The sequence below is a fragment of the Apium graveolens genome, chromosome 10, assembly GCF_009905375.1.
Source record: "Apium graveolens cultivar Ventura chromosome 10, ASM990537v1, whole genome shotgun sequence".
In the NCBI taxonomy this organism is placed as follows: Eukaryota; Viridiplantae; Streptophyta; class Magnoliopsida; order Apiales; family Apiaceae; genus Apium; species Apium graveolens.
Window position 1 is genome coordinate 115,452,754 of NC_133656.1, and position 18,214 is coordinate 115,470,967.

At 33.9% G+C, this 18,214-nt stretch overlaps 1 protein-coding gene across 2 annotated transcripts; it reads right to left on the bottom strand.

The window, feature by feature from the left end:
- Positions 1-813: 813 nt before the first annotated feature.
- On the bottom strand, positions 814-7,570 carry LOC141689229 (WD repeat-containing protein PCN-like). Of its 2 annotated transcripts, none has more exons than XM_074493452.1 (11): positions 7,206-7,570; positions 6,973-7,113; positions 6,244-6,523; positions 6,073-6,136; positions 5,750-5,863; positions 5,478-5,640; positions 4,113-4,266; positions 3,356-4,008; positions 2,590-2,768; positions 2,010-2,270; positions 814-1,330 (listed from the first exon to the last, which is right to left on the bottom strand). In XM_074493452.1, exons 1-11 carry the CDS (start codon positions 7,467-7,469, stop codon positions 1,018-1,020), a joined length of 2,586 nt encoding a protein of 861 aa, XP_074349553.1. In that variant the 5' UTR covers positions 7,470-7,570; the 3' UTR covers positions 814-1,017. The 2 variants fall into 2 exon arrangements, with proteins under 2 accessions (XP_074349553.1, XP_074349552.1); XM_074493451.1 differs by having other exon boundaries at positions 4,089-4,266.
- Between the last annotated feature and the right edge of the window lie 10,644 nt (positions 7,571-18,214).

An 18,214-nucleotide genomic window follows, 5' to 3' on the forward strand; every position in this document is an offset into this window, starting at 1 on the left:
CCCATTACGATTTTTATGAAATCCAACTTTACCCCCTTCCTTACCAATCCAACTTCAACCCTAACCCAATTTTAAAAAACGCTTGAATGGGCCAAGCCTAGGAAAAGTAAAAATGAGACCGACAGATCTAAAAAACAATCGAAAAGGATTGGACTTCATCGTCTTCATGCAACATCTTCACCCAACTTCAGATCACACGTAAGTAGCCTGATACGGTCGTAAAATGCATTAACATATTTTCTTGCAAGATGACAGTTAATTTTTACTTATAACAATCTGCCTACTACTGAAACAACTTCCATATTTAACATTTTTCAGCTCAAATATTTCCTAATTTTGCTTATGTTTTGCCCAGGGGCATCAATAGGTACATGTGCAGACGGACCATGGTTATTATTTTTTTTAAACTTTTAGTAAGTAGAATTAGTCGAGGTGCAATTAAGGTGGTGTGGACACCTAATGATAATACTACTCTACTCCTAGTCAAGGAACAAACATCTATGATGCACACAATAAATTCATTATAGTTTTACTGTATATGTTTTTCTGTTATCTTGTTATAAATTCATTCTTGTCTCACGTTACAGCCAGTAGTATCTATGATAGATGCTGAACGAAGCAAATGCTCTTCTAAAGATTTGTGCTACTCTCCAATGAATGCATTCCCTTGTTCAACTTCAAAACTGAACTATCTTAGTTTATATCATGACCGCACAATTCACAAATGTCGGTCGTGGACGATACAGAAAAGGAAATGTTTCCAACAAAGATTGGATGTAATGTAATTGATACGTTAAGTACATGGGCGCATCATGCTTCGTAACCAGATTTTATAAGAATCTTAATGGGGAATCTCCGAAGTAAAGACAGAATATATTTTGAAAGAATTATACTGACAAGTAAACAAAATCATGAATTACATGCCATAACATCCTTCGATATCTCCTCAGAATAGCAACTTCAACATCTAAACTCGCCCGCCTATGCCATCCGAAATTCTCCCTTCAGAACATGGAGTTATGTACCATAGATATGTCTGTGCACAGGCGGGGCATCAAATGTTGTAACCACCTGACTCCACGGTTTTCCCATGACAAAGAGAGAACCTTTGGAAAGATGTCCAACAAACAATACAGGTTTATCAAAAGGGGTAATTTCAAAATCCTCCTTACCACTGTGTTTAGTTTTCTTTTCAACTTTCTTTTCAAAGTCACAGCCCTCTAACTTTCTTTTCCGTTCTTTTTTCAAATGTGAACTTGGTAATTTCCTCACAGAAGCATCGAGATCTTTTACGATAACCGGTGCTCCAAAGTTTATCTCACACATCGCCCTACAACACAGACATTACAAACATCAAAATCTATTTCAATGATAGTATTCATTTGGTAGAACTGTTATGATACAATAATTTCTTGATTACTGTTGTAGAAGTGTGGCATACAGATCATAATTTTTCCTTATAACTAAGACAGTGCAGGTAGGTCCAAAATTTCCATTACAATGAAAAATTCATACAAATTTTAACAATGCACAAAAACAAAGACAAAAGTAAAATTTTGTACCAAACATGTAATATGACTAAACAGAATGCTCAACACTAAGATTAGAATGTAAAGCATCAAAGTCTTGTAAATATATTTACTATGCATTATATTTTAAACTACACGATAGGCATGCTATGTCACATACTCACATGATCTTACAAGATGTTTTGGCCAAACTAATTGAAGATAACCCACTTTATACTAAGCTGCTTTCTGACACAAGTAAAAATTAACTAGATGGCTCCAATTAGCTTCATTTTTCACAACAAAGTCATGCAAATATTGTCTCCTAATTAATTTAGACCAAAGTGTTGTCAGAATTCAAGTCTAACCACATCTACGTATACCAAAAACACCCCTAGACAGCCAAGACATATTCACCTTTGGCAGGCCTTGGTTACTCTTAACACAATGAAGACACATGGGCCAACAGCATCAATAGAAGCAGGGAGTAAAATGACAAACCTGGGACTGTAGACAATTACAGAAGAAGCTTTTAGGGATGGCTGAAATGTAAGTCCTATAATCTCTCCACAAAATTTTAGGTCACTCCTGGGAAGAGTAAATTTGTGCTGAGTAGACCATTCACCCAACTGTTTGGCATCCACATCAATTGCATAAACCTGATTTGAAGAGGTGGAGATCACAAGGATGTTACTGTTTCGAGGAGTAAAACCACCAGCGGTAACAGAAGCGCCATCTAATCTGGATATGAACCAGTGCTGTCTGTTCCAAATAGAGATGATGAGCATAAGATACAGCCTCATAGATGTGGTACCTTTCACCGGATATAATATTTCAAATACTTCCAAATTTCTAGGCTCAAAACAATTTAAAAATGTATCTACAAAAAAAAATCATATTCCAAACAAATTCAGATTCTAATGTAATGAAAGCCTGATAATTTCTAAACAGATGCATCAAGAATGCTATTTTGATTGGCCTAGGTATTTCTTCACAGGTTAAGCAAATATTTTTCTGGCATACTCACAAAGCAACTTATTGCACTCTTTTTCATAAACAATTGCTACTGCAATAGCACTACCTTCTTATCTCCAGATTAAAAATGTATACATCTCCAAAACAGTTGACAGCTGCCAACCACTGTCCATCAGGACTAGTGAACATCCTTGTTATAGGAGGCTCACTGAGAATTTCATCATCGATGTCCTTGCACTGAGGGGTATATGTGCAAATCAGATTTAGGCTTCCCACATCTACAACCTGCATCACAAAGAAATACACAGTATATGTGCTAATTCGTGAATATTCATAAAGGTACAATAAAAATCTAGGGGTTTTCAAAATCCATCAACTTGAATATTCATTAAGGCAGATGGATAAAAATAAACACTTATGACAGTAAAATTAGAGGTATACTGCACACGAAGACATAACTGGACTGAAGCATGACTGGGAAGTGCAATATGCAAAACTATATGTTACAGAAGGGCATAGTCGAGGAAATAAAGACCCCACTCATTGCAATATGTATTGCAGTTTTTGAGTAACACAAGTACTTAACCAATATATAAAACTTAAACCAATAAAGAACAGTCCGCCTTATCAATGTTGAGAGGTCGAAACCTCCGACTATTATTTCAATTCTTATTTACTGGTATATAAATGCAAAGACAATCAAGCAAAAGTCGTACAACCCTAAACATACAAATCACTGGATTTCTGTATGAGAGAGTAATACCATAGGTCAATTGATACTTGATAGAAGAAAAGGATAACAATAACCCAAAAAACATTGTGAAAAGGGAGTGATAGTGAGATACATATTAACATTCAAATAGAATTCTTACATATATTTTTCTGTCATTCCCTGCTATCATCAGCCAAGAAGAATCATAACTGAAACACATAGAATGTGCAAATGGCAGATTCGGAAGTTTCCTTTTTTCAATAGTCCATGCACTTTTTTCAGCTTCGGTTTTATTTAGTTTAAAAAGCCTAGGTTTCATTTGATTAGAGTATGAAAAGAACACTCCCGAGTTAGACATGGAGCTGCAAATGATCTTCTGAGAAGCCTTACTCTTGACTCTGACAACCAAATCTGTGGTCGCAATGCCGGCACAAGGGTCAGAACTTATATCAGTATGAGAACTAGTTTTTGATCGGATGCAAAAAATATCTAACCACTTGGAGGCCTGAATCACAAGCAAAGGAGTTTGATTGAAAACTGTATTCAGTACCAGTTGCATTGGTGGTTTCTGTGGCACTAGACATATGTCATGAGGAGAGAATTGGGTAAAATCATTTGCAGCATACGCAAAAAGCTTTGTGTCATCACCAGCTGAAATAAGCATGGGAACACCTATATGACCCCACTTGCGGAAACTAAAATCACGGGGCTTCTTCTTTACGCGGTCTTTCTTTTTCTTTTTCCTATTTACCTTCTCATTCTTCGGAACACTGTCACTCTTTTCCTTCTTTACCTTTTCATCAGGAAACGTATCTGCATAAGTCATTTGACACATTTAAGAAGTATTTAAATGGATGACCATAGGTCCAAAATCCAAAACAGTTAATACAAACATCGGATATAGGAGCCAGCGTCACCTTCTCTACTTATGGGAACTGCAACAGTCAAGGCCCTCACATCGTGTGTATGAGCTCTTGAATAACCAACATAGACCCACTTCTTAATTACTGTGACAGAAGACTTTTCATCAGTCGATCGGGATACATCTTTTGAGAGCTTATAGAGTATCACCTACAAAGACACAAAGACAAAAACAACTTGATATATAGTCGTCCATTTTTGAAAAAGACGACAAAGAGAATCATGTATTCACAACTTGTTATATCTCTTCAGCATATAAATAAAGACAACTACGGTTAACACCACATATAAGCTAAACTCTCTCTGAGTATACAATTTTGAGATTGCCTATCGAAATCAACCTTTGTAATACATTTAATTATAAGAAGTAAATTATTGTATAGCAGCAATATAGTGCCTTTGATTCGTATTTACTAACTCTAGGGCCAACGTATGAAGCGCAGCCAAGAAAAAGGATAGAAAATTTGACATTGTTATCTCATTTAATTGGTAACGAATATAGCCATCGAGTCTTATTTCTTTAGCTAAGTATAATTATGAAGTTTAATGACTTAACATTAGTAAATCTTAATCCACCTTAGAAGGCTGGATAAAGAAGGGGAATTTCTAGGAGTATAATACTTCTAACACTCAACCCATTCTAGGTTTTTCTGCTATACATTAATATTCTAGTTGCTGTGTATAGTAATCATCGTACTTATCTTTTCCTAAAAAGATTACACATGCAATTCTGTTGCATGTTTAAAATTCACAATTTGAACCTAAGGATCCACTTGTAGGGCACAATAATCATTAATCAAGCTTTAAATAACATAAAGTATTACAAGAAATTTACTTTCACAATATAAACTCCACTATAAGCTTGTAAAAATGAAGTGCTATATTCAATGATCCAACATCCACAACTGCTACACAATGCCTAAAGTGCAGAAAAGGTATGCAATCTCTTTATAATTAACCTCTAGAATTTATCGAACCCTTCTCAGAAGATCAAGGTCGGTCGGCGGTGCACCCCATATGGGGATCCCGCCAATCAGCTTCCTGAAAGATATCCACTATTATTACTGTGTGCTTGAAATGAAATGCACATTCATAGAATCCATTGAGGGTCTTGAACAAACATCGCAAGTCCAATAAAATGAGAAAGACTCGCATGCTTTACAGATGGACTTCATACTAAATGATGGCTGCGTTGAAATTATAAATAGGATAAAATAATAAATTAAGCTTCAGTAAAAGTGTTAATCACTTGATCTATAATACTACAGCATAGGGTGGCCAAATATCAATTTTACGAAGTACATAATGTTACGTAAAATTTAGTTGTATAAAATCTGTGTGCAGAAAACTAAATTCCACACCTGACCATCCGAGCCAGCAGAAAATACCATATTATGACTTGGCCCTGCAGATAGCGCATTCACATCACCCTTGTGACGCGAATGAGCCTGCAAAAGAGTTCCCATTTGACTGTTCCAGAACTGCACTCTACCGTTACTATCAGCACTGACAAGGGTACCACTCCTGAAACCAGATGATAATAATTGGCATCAGGAAACCAAGACCAATGCCACAGAGAGATCATAGATACTCCTATTCAATAATTAGCTAAAAAGAGAATGTGCAAGTTTACCTGAGGGAAAGCAATGACCATATGCAGAGTTCAGGTCCACTGCCTAATTCTCCAAGTCCGACTGTTATCCTGAAAACCTCACGAACTGTTTTAAGATCCCAGCATCTTATTAACCTGAAATTTTCATATTATAGCCAACGAATTGAGACATACAACTTGGTGTCATCCAAAATAACTAGAGCTAGGATTCTGCATTACCAGTCTAGTTTAAATTTTAAAATTAAATTTTGCTAAAAAAATGAGAGGTTTCAGTATATTATAAACTCTACGGTGACATAGTAACAGGGAAGGTACATATGCCCTTTTTTCCAAGAATTGCATACCCATCACTACTTCCTGAGAAAATCTTATCTGCATCCTGACTCCAAGTCACACTCAAGGTGCGTCCTGCAAACCAGATACATTAATAAGAGGTCTTAACATTAGAAGGCAGCAATTGCGTTATAAGTTTTGGAATGAAGGGTTTTACAGTTGTAGTGAACAAGTTATCTTACCACTGACTCTTGGCAATGACTTGCGGTAAATTAACTCATCAGAAACAGTGCAAATTCGCACACAGCCATCATCACAAGCCATTGCTATATTTGCATCTTCAATAATAGATCCATCCGTTGTCACAACCGAATCACTGTCACTTTCACTCTCACTACAATCATCATCACTAGAATCATTAATCATTTTAATATACTGAGAATGCTTCTTTTCATTACTTTGCGGGTTTGTGTATGGGGCAGACGCCATTTGCCAGATTGACACGCCAATAGAGAGCACATTCTGCGCATAAACAAAATCAAAACTAATTGATTAAAAATTCACACTTTACAAATCAAATAACGTGACATTCCTTTTATCCACACTTCCACAAACAAGGTTATTTAATAAAACCATTGTTTTAAAAATCGGCCGATTAACGGTCGAATCGGTCAAAAATGGGTCAAAGGCTCAAAATTATAAAAATTATTTTTTAAACAAATTAAAATGCAATAAAACAATCCGGTATCTGTATGTCCTAAAATCCATATATTAAATATCTAATGACTGAATTACTTATTTATAAGTAGCAAAAACCACTTAAATATAAAGTATGGAATAATCAATACGATCAACCACCGATTATCCAATTAATCAATACTATCAACCACATGTTAAGGTAGCTACATTTGTTTTGGAACCATATATAGAAATACATAAAAGAATAATGTGCATCCAAGCAAATGGAATACCTTCTGTCTCAAGTCAAAAAGGTCCCACTCGGAAACTGAACCGTCAATACTAGAAGAAAACAAGCGTCCAAGAGAGTGGAATCCATTGGAATGACACCAAACAAGCGATGAGACTCTCGAATTAGGATCTCCGTAAATCGTCTACAAAAAACACAAATAATTAAGCTCAAAAACACATAAAATTAAGGACAAACACAAAATAAAAATAAAATAAAAAAGAGAGAGTAGGGTACCAGCTGGCAGTGCCAGCCGACGGCGCCAGGAGAGACGAGCCAAATCTCAAGCGAAGCGTCTTCACGAGCGGCAGCCACTCTAGAACCATCAGGACTAGTAGCTAGGGCAACAATCGGAGATGGCTTGTAATCATCAATACTACTACTAGTGCTCTTGTATTGCATGGGTGCCTCGTAATCACTACTCTTATATTGCACCTTCACCTTCTTTCTCATCATCATCTTGTGCATGTATGTTACTGAGAACGAGGGAGGGAGCTGCATCAATGGAAGGGGCGGCCTGTGGCTGTCATCTTTTCTTTTGCTCAACCGAAGGGGCTGCAGCCTGCGTGTGTGTCATACGGTAATGGCCCTCGGGATCCTAATTTTGGGATAATGGCCCTAAATACCCTAATCCTCAAAATCTCACAAAAATACGATCATTTTTATTTTTCTAAAATGAATTTTTTATATATAATTTTAAAAAACGTAATTATAATTTACGTTTTGATTAATTTTAAAATATATTGAAGAAATTATATAATAATGATTCGTTTATCCCATAAATATCGTTTTTGAATGTGTGTATTTAGTTAAAACGAAAAATAAAATATGTGCCTAAAAAAAATAAGAACTCGTCTATCTATACTATTATTAAATAGAAAAAATATTGAAATTTTTGTTACGGTACATTTTTTGGTACACACTAAATTAACGAATTATATCCCGTATATAATTAGAATAAGATAGTTTTGGTGGTACTGTTATATGGTTTGGTGTCATAGGTGGCTTAGCACGAGGTGGCTTGCACGTGCTAAGTATATGTAGTAAGGGGTAAGGTATATGTAGTAAGGGGTATCCTATTATTCTATTATAATATTTAATAATCTGTATAACAAACATATATAATTAAGAAATTGAACTATAATTATATATTCTTAAATGGTATTAAAAAAATATTGAAAGTATTATATTATATATAATACAAGCAATAATTATTTTAATAAAAATAAATATAAGTAACAATTAACAAATCATTTATAATCGGGTTAAAATAGTATCATTTTCTTAAAAAAAAATTAATATGATAAGTTAGAAATATAATAATAATAATAATAATAATAATAAATTATTAAAATTTAAAATTGAAATTCAAATCTAATGAAATACATTTAAAGTACCATGAAAACAAGTGTGAAAGTGTAGGCATAATAATAATAATAATAATAATAATAATGATAATAATAATAAATATTACAAATTAAAATTGAAATACAAATCCAATAAAATATATTATATACTATATGTATTTCATCTATTCTAACATTCCATTAAAATACCTAATAATATTTATAAATAGATAATTAATTAAGAAAATAAACTATAATTACACATTTATAAAATATAAAAATTAGGAAGAAATATAATAATAATCATAAAAAACTATTTTGATCAAACTCCACAATATTGAGAAAAGAAAATATATAAATAAAATAAAAATAACTACATAAACATATTATGTGAATTATAATTATATTTTCTTAAGTGATATAAAATAATATTAAAAGTATTATATTATATATATACAAAAAACAATTTAATTTAAAATATTTATGAATTGATAATTTTTATTTTTATTTTATAAAAGAAGAAACAAATTTAAATTATATTTAGGTATAACTATTACATATGTTTTCTTTTGTAACAAGAAAAATATCGTTTGTCTTTTAAAAAATTTAGAGCACATGTATCTTATAAAATTAATGAAAATTACAGTTTGTCTTCTAAAAACTTTGGAGCACATTAATCTTATAAAACATAAAATTAGGAAGAAATATAATAATAATATTTTTTTATTACAATTCAAAATTGAAATATTACAGAGGTGGAATTCATCCTCAACTGGATCAGACCAATATGTTGTTGTGTATATGTTGTATACTTGATAATTTCATTAACAAAACACCTTGGTAAATTTTACATAGTGAAAAATGTAGCACTCGACGGATAAGGATTATAGTCCCGACGAATGACTCAATATAGTCCCGACGTATGATGATTTATTATCCATCGAGTGAGTAGCTTATGTAACAATAAGTCTGTAGCACATTTCTGCATACACATTGTTTAGATTCTGTAAGTAGTACTCAAGTCATGTTGACTTTAGCTAGATATGCAGAATAGGTTGATTAATTGTACATAGATGATGTCTTGTAATCCTGCATAAATGAAATGAAGTCAAGTGCCAGATTGCTACACGACGGATAAACAACAATGCCATTCGACGGATGATCAACTAGACAACCCAACGGATGATCATGAACTCGAAGGATGATCATGAACCCGATGGATAAAGAATTCAAACATCTGTTGACAGTGACAACACAGTCACATGCGTCGAGTGTATGCAAATGGAATGTGGAAGCCTATTTAACTGGGTTTTCGAGAACAAAGAAGCATTGCCAATTCCATGCTATTATGAAGATATTCAAAGATGCTGGAATATAGTAATGAAGTAGCATAGTATTAGACTTGATAGTTTTTGTTTTATTATCTTGTCTTATTGCTTTGTAATCTTGGTGATATATAAACCAAGAAGCAGCAAATTGAACAACCAACTAAGCAACCAAGTAGAGAAACATTTGTAAGCTGAATTCTTAGCATTTCTCTGTACTCTTAGTTGTTCAACATTTGTAAGCAGCTATGAGCTTCTTGCTACACAGAGTTCTCTCGATATATATTATATATCTCTGGTGGATACATTCAAATCCACCAGAAAGTTTTTAAAGACTTGTGTTTTTAATTACTTGTGTTTTGATTCATTTGAAGTTGTTATTTCGCACTCTGCAAATCAATTCACACTGATATATATATATATATATATATATATATTTTAAGTTAGAATAATTTTATTCAAGAAAAAGTTTCAAGAATTCCATTCAACCCCCCTTTTGTAATTCTTGTTGAATTGTTAAGGGACTATCAATTAGTATCAGAGCAAGCTCTTGATAAACAAAGAGTTTGAAGATCAACAAAACAGCAAGATGAACAAGAAGGATGTTGGAGTCAAGATTCCTTTTCTGGATAAAGATAATTACCATCACTGGAAGGTAAAGATGCATCTTCATTTACTTTCTCAAGATGAGGCCTATGTAGATTGCATAGAAAGAGGTCCTCATGTACCAATGAGAGCTGCAACTGAAAATGAGCCATCTCTCCCCAAGCCAAGGCATGAATGGTATGATCTTGATATTGAACAAGTCAGGAAAGATAAGAAGGCCATGAATATCCTGTTCAATGGAGTTGATGGTGATATGTTTGACAACATCATCAATTGCAAAATTGCCAAGGATGTTTGGGACACTATACAAATTATTTGTGATGGCACTGAGCAAGTTAGAGAAAACAAGATGCAGCTACTAATTCAGTAATATGAGCATTTTCATAGTGAAAAAAGTGAGTCTCTCACTGACATCTTTAGTAGGTTTCAAAAACTACTAATTGCTCTGAAGTTGCATGGAAGGGTCTATCAGACTAAAGACTCCAATCTAAAATTCCTTAGATCTCTTCCAAAGAAATGGAAATCAATGACAGTCTCATTAAGAAACTTTCAAGATTATAAGGAGTTTACTTTGGAGAGACTATATGGCATCCTGAAGACTTATGAGCTTGACATAGAGCAAGATGAGAGGATGGAGAGAGGAAAGAAGAAAGGAGGATCCATTGCACTAGTTTCTGAGTTAGAAAAGTAGAAGGAGATGAATATGGAAGCTGTTGAATCAACTTCAAAGGTCTGTGAAAACAAGGGCAAGGGGCTGGTAGCTGAAAATGAAGATTTTTTGAGCCAAGATGATATGGAGGATATTAATGAACATCTAGCATTTCTTTCCAGAAGATTTGCCAAGATCAAGTTCAAGAAGAACTTTGGAGTAGCCAAGCCAAATAGAAACATGGTGGATAAATCAAAATTCAAATGTTTCAAATGTGGCTTGGCAGGGCACTTTGCCAGTGAGTGTAGAAAGTCAGATTCCAACAAAAAGAAGTTTGAGCCTGTGGATTATAAACAGAAATACTTTGAGTTGCTCAAACAAAAGAAAAGGGCTTTCATTACACAAGAAAATGACTGGGCTGCAGATGGTCTGGATAAAGATGAAGATGTCAGCTATGTCAATCTAGCCCTAATGGTCAAGTCTGATGAAACAGAGACAAGTTCTTCAAGTAATCAGGTAATTACTACAAACCTTGCACATTTATCTAAAGCTAAGTGTAATGATGTTATAAATGACATGAAAGAGATATGTCCTAAGTTCAATCATGTATGAGGATTTAGGAATAACTTTTATGTAATCTGTTTTGATTTCATTGATATTAATAAAAGACTTGTTTTGTTTTTATTGCGGGCTCTATCTATTTAAATGTTTAAATAAGATATACCACAATTTAGAGTAAAGCTTTTTATGGATTGTGATGAGATCATAATAATGAGACCTAAAAGATGATAACTCTAAACTTAAATAGTTCCTGGTCGTAGGATTACTAACTGGTAATTAATAATCCGCAAAGATCGGTACATACTATGCTTGCTTCATTATGAAGGATGTCTGTTCTCATAGACATTTGTGTGGTGACACTATAGCTAGTATGTAGGTGCTTATTATAGAATAAGTTCACTGAACATGACTCACACAGCTGAACAACTGATGGAGTTCACTCACGTGTCAGCATTTGTTCACATAGTGATAGTTGTACAAGTATCCTTAGACTTGAGGTCATCATAGTCATCTTGTGTACACTGAACTATGCTTTGGTTTAGTGCTTAGTCTCAAGGGACAATTATAAGGGCTCTACTGGGTATAGGAATTTGTACACGAAGATAGTGTATGATCAATAAAGGATTTACCCCTTCCAGTGAAGGAAGAGAATGTTCAATGTTGATCCACTTATGCTAGTTCAGGAATCTCTGGCCAGAGTGAATGAAATTAGAAAGGAGTTTCTAATTTACATTAAATAGAAATAAGCATAGTGAATGGAAAAGCAAATGATTAAATAAGATAGGCTTGACACAAATTCCATGCCTTGTATTTAATCGTGACATTGGAGGGTAGAAGGAATTGATTGTACGGTAACTACTCACTGAATAGGTTCTTGGTATTCTAAGCAGTGAATTCGTATTATCCGGATAGTCGCGATATGCTGAGAAGTATCCCTCACGATGTAGAATAAATATGATTAATTAATTAATCATATTTAATGAATTAGATAATTTATATAAATAATGATAAAATAGTTTTATTATTATTTATTTCTACTACCAGCTTAATATTGAACCTACAGGGTCACACCATAAAAGAGAATGATTTAATGGTGGAGGAATTAATTAATAATGGCTGATAATTATTTATTTATGAAATAAATAATTAATTGGCAAATTTAATAATTGATTAAATGAGATTTAATTGATTATAAATTAATTAAGAAAAGGTTCTTAATATTGTTAATTAAGAATTTAATTTTTGGAAATTAAATCAAGTGAGAGAATTATTTCTAAAGAGTTTAGAAAAATGATTAATAATTAAAAGGTGTTTTAATTATTAGTGAGAATAATAAAGGGTTAATAATAATAATATTTAATGGGAAAATTTTCAGCTGGAAATTTTGCCTATAAATATACTATTATAGACCCTATTTTTGCCTCAACCAAAAAGATTTACAAAACCCTAATTCTCTCCATCTCCTCCTCCTTCATTACATCATTTTCTTGGTGGATACCGGTGGAGTGCTTCACACTTGAGGAGCAGCTGCTAAGGATCTCCGTTCATCATTTTTGGATCGCCATTAAAGACCTCTATCTTTCCATTAACGTAAAGCTTCTTAAGATAAACATACTGAACTACGAATTAAATATTATTTTTCGCATGGATCCTGCGGAGGGTTTCGGTTTTTTTTAAGATTTAAATTTACGTTTTCGCTGCGTTTATGTGCTAAAAACCCTTCAATGGCATCAGAGCTACTTGCGAAAAGTTTTTAATTCGTTTATGTGTTTAACTGTTTTCGATATATGAGCATGTACGTGATTCGCCATGATTTGATGTTGATATAATATGCTTATATATGTATGGTTTTGAATATATGATATTCATGTGAATTGTATAATCATAAGATGATTATGTAATCTGTATATATACTGATACATACATGATTTATGTTTGTTCTAATTATGAGAATCATATTAGATACGGATTCTGAATTGGCTGCTGCAGATTTGCTGAAATCTGGGTCTGGTATTCGATTTACGCAAATGAATACCCTATTCCATAGGTAAATGAGTGTCTGAACAAAACTGATAGCTATAGCTATCAACGACTCGTCTGTAAGGCGTTTGACATCGTTTACTGCCCGTAAACAGTGATTCTTGTTTTTCTGATTTGATTATGATTTTTGTCATATTTTCTTTTTATGATTAGATCATGGATAATATGATATATTAAGATCAGATTATGTGTTTTAACATGCTTTTATGTGTTGTATGAGCATGGTGGATGGTTATGGCCTTTCGACCTTAGTGTAATGGTTTTGGTTCTGGTTTTAAATACGACTTGCATGTCGTCAATCTTTGTAATCATAAATCTCGAATGTAACTCGAGTTATTCTTGTAAGTTCATTAGATTATTTTTACTTTCAATCATGTAATGTAATTGAAGACTCAAGAAGGCTATCCAATGGAGGTGATACAAAGAAGAAGACGAGGCATACAAGAAGTCTAAACAAAGAAGAAGACTTATGTAATAAGTAGTTATATTTATTTCCATCACCATATTAGATTGACCTTGATCTTTATCATGAGCTTGATAAAGATCACATAGGATTGGGCCATAACCAAACACATTTACTTTATTGCACTTTACATTTACTTGTTTATTTAATTTTATATATGAGATATATGCCTATGTTTACCATGCGATGATAGATTTAGGTGAACTTAAATCAATATAAGACGTGCTCTAGAAAATCTAGAATAGGAATCGTTTCTTGCCTTAACAATAAATATTATGAATACGATCATGAGATTCTTGTATTTATGAAACACGTAATTGAATATGAATTTTCAATATTGAGAGAAAGGATGATTCTGTCAACAACATATTTCTATCTGTAAGAAAGGTTTATTAAATGACGCCTCTTGACAATGCTCCACCCGATCTAGGAATCATCTGATTATCGATTATTGATTTGAAATATTTAATTTAAAAGGAAGAATCTCTTTATAATATGATTATGATTGTAACGTAATATAATCCCTCTAAAATTAAATAATATCAAGTAGTAATTGGCCAGTGACACAACGGGCTTGTGTCGGTCATAGCCTTCCAACATGGTAGAAAGTGGTTCTTATTTTTAAATCATTGTCGTTTCGTGCTACAGCCGAGGGCTTTGATTTCGAAATAAGAAATACTTGTCTATTACATAGAGATGTGTACATTGAATTAGAATCTAAAGGTCGGTACGTGCTACAGCCGTGGGCCGTTGGAGACTGATTCAATTGTATGAAATGTTGGGTTAGACTTGACTTAGAATATTGAGTTTGTCGTGCCACAAACGTGACTCAATTATTCAAGAGGCTAAACTTATATTAGGGAATAACATAAGATGTGTTAGATATATTTGATAATGTCATGGCTAATATAATTTATGTTTAGATTTCAGATCTTACTTAACAGGACAAATCAGTACTTAACTATTGATCAGTACTTATACTGGAAGTCAGGACTTAAGGATATCAGTACTTATATTATCAGGAGGTAATCATCAGAAGTTAGATATCAGAACTTAAGTACTGAAGGACGATCAGATAAGGACAGTAGCTGATTAAAGGAAAGAAGATCAAGATAAACATAAGAAGAGATATGCATGAAGAAGGAGTTCCGTGAAGAATGGAATACTTGGATGAAAAGATATCTGATTGATATGTTTTAGGAAGCAAAATTATATTCCATATCAATTAGCGATTATCTTGTAATTGTGTAGTATATAAACACAGACATAGGGTTTACACTATAAGTGTTATCATATTCGAGAAGATTATTCATTGTAACCCTAGCAGCTCTCGTGATATTTGTTCATCACTGAGAGGTAACAGTTCCATACTGTAACAGAGTTTATTATTTCAATAAAGTTTGTTTTCTGTTACTTAATATATTAAAGTTCGATTTGATTGTATTATACACTGTATTCACCCCCTCTATAGTGTGTGTGACCTAACAAGTGGTATCAGAGCCTATCTGTTAACACACATACAGTTAAAGATCCAAACACAATCATGTCGGACACAGAAACTCCAACTAAGCCTACCAAAACTGAGGAACCACCAAAGACACAAATTCAGAGTCGGTATGAGACCATCAGAGTTCCCATACTGAGACCATCTGAATATCCCATATGGAAGGTAAGGATGACCATGTTCCTGGAGGTAACAGATCCAGAACACCTTGATAGAATCAAGGAAGGGCCTCACAAACCAACCAAGCTCGCTGTTGCAGTTGTAGGTGAAGCAGCAAAGACCGTACCAAAGGAGAAGAGTGATTATACTGCTGAAGATATAGCATCAATTGCTAAGGATGCTAAGGTACGACACTTACTGCATAGTTCCATTGATAATGTAATGTCAAACAGGGTAATCAACTGCAAGACTGCTAAGGAGATATAGGATGCTCTGGAAACAAGGTGTCAGGGAACTGACACAATTAAGAAGAACAGGAAGACAATACTCACTCAAGAGTATGAACACTTTGACTCAAAGACTAATGAGTCATTGAATGATTTATATGATAGATTTGTCAAACTTTTGAATGATTTGTCATTGGTTGATAAAGAGTATGATCTTGAAGATTCAAACCTTAAATTCCTGTTAGCTCTTCCTGAATGCTGGGATTTGAAGGCAACGACAATAAGAGACAACTACAATCTTGATGAAACAACTCTTGATGAAATGTATGGAATGCTCAAGACTCATGAGCTTGAGATGGAACAAAGAAGTAAGAGGAAAGGAGGAAAGTCAAGGACAGTTGCTCTTAAGGCTGAAGAAGAATCCCCCAGAGCAGCTTCCTCAAGGAAAGACAAGGGTAAAGCTCTAGTCATAAAGTCTGAAACTGAGTCATCAAGTTCTGAAAGTGATGATGACTCAGATTCTGAAAGCTTGCCTGAGATTGATGCTGATTGTAATAACCCCAATTTTTGAGAAATTTTGAAACCCTTATGAATAGTGTTTTTGCTGAACGAGAAAACTTTTCATGCCACGCTATGTAGGGGTTCTGTTATTGATCTTATGGGATATTATTAGTACTCTATGTGGTATATAAGTGTATGTAAAGATCGTCAGAATCCAATTTTGAACACTTTGATTTTCCCGGAAATCCACAAGATACGGAGAGAATTGAGTATAAGGTAACAGGATAAAAAGGATTTAAATTAAAGGATTATAAGAGAGGATCGTAAAAGGAATACAATATATTGAGAAAGGTTAAGGGAACCTAAGTAATAAGATCTCGGGTATGATCCCTCAAACGATAAACGAGAACGAAAGATAAGCGAACCGTAAAACAAATAAGTGACCAAGAGACAAGCTTGTACAAGAAGCCAGGGACTGTGACATCATCAAACCACAAGGTGTGGACAAGTGGGAGCATTATGACATGTGCAAGGTGACATAGGCATGACAAAAAAGGAAGGAGATGTGGTGACTTTTTAACCACACAAAATCAAGGGCAACTAGGTAATTTACTAAATCAAACACAAAAATCAAGCCAACCAAGCCAAGCAAAATCATTTTCATCAAAATCAAAAAGCAACCAAGGCTTTGTTCTTGAAGCTCTCGGCTTTTCACTATTCAAATGGGCAAGAATTTCAAAACTCAAGATCCAAGCATCCTAAATTGGTAAGATAATTCCCTAATCATCTTCATGCTTAGTTAGGACTATATCATGAGTTTAAGCCATTAATTCCTTCTCAATCTTCTTCATTTAATCAAAGAAGAAGACTATGAATAGTGTTTTCAAGTTTTTAACTTGAAGTTTTCTTGTTTATCTTGAAGATCCAAGCATTCTTAAGACTTCTCAAAGCTTCTTAAGGCTTCCTAGCTCCTCCCACCACTTCAAGGAAGGTATACCATCTCCAAACCCTAGATTCCTATATATTATAAGATGATTTTGATTAGTAGGATGATATTGTAGCTTGTAGTTGTGATTAGAGTTTGGGATTTGAAATGGTAGCGAAATGGAATGGTAAATGTTGAGGTTTTGATGAAAAGAACTTAAGTATGGTTAAATTAAGCTTAGGCATAAGTATAAATGATTAAATTGAATTGGTTGGGGTTGTTATGATGTGATGAGGATGGATGTTGGTTGTATGTTGGAATTGAGGTTGATTTGGAATGGGTTTGAATGGTTTAAAATATTGGAAATCGCGTAAACATAGCCGTCGTAACGTCCGATTTTCTTTGGACTGTTTTTGTGCATAGCATTAGGACCCGAGAACCCCCTGCTAGAATATGACCACTGCCATGTTTAGATAGCTCATGTTACGAGCTTCGTTTTGATATGTAGTTCGTTCGATTCCGATGCACGGTTTAGGAGAAACGACCGTTTCAAGTAACGGCGTTTCGCGAATGAAACTTTTCCCCTCGCCTTACTTTGAAACATAGGTTAAAGACCAAAAAGGGTTAATTAATGCATGAAACATTTATGGTAAGTGTGTTAGGCAGTTGGTAAGACACTCGCGAAGGAATCGCCTTAAAACTCGTAAAGGTTAAATTATTAAAAATGGTGGAGCCGAGGGTACCCGGGTGACTTAAGCAAATCAGTAAGCGCAAAACAAGCGTTAGAGTCTAAGTTAGTTAAAGTATAGATTTACAAGTGACTTTGGTTTAATTACAACTTACTTGTTGTTTATAGGTTACCAGACTCGTCCCGAGCCATTCGTAACCCCCAGTCACTCAGGCAAGTTTTCTACCCGTTATACTGTTGTTGTGATGTAAA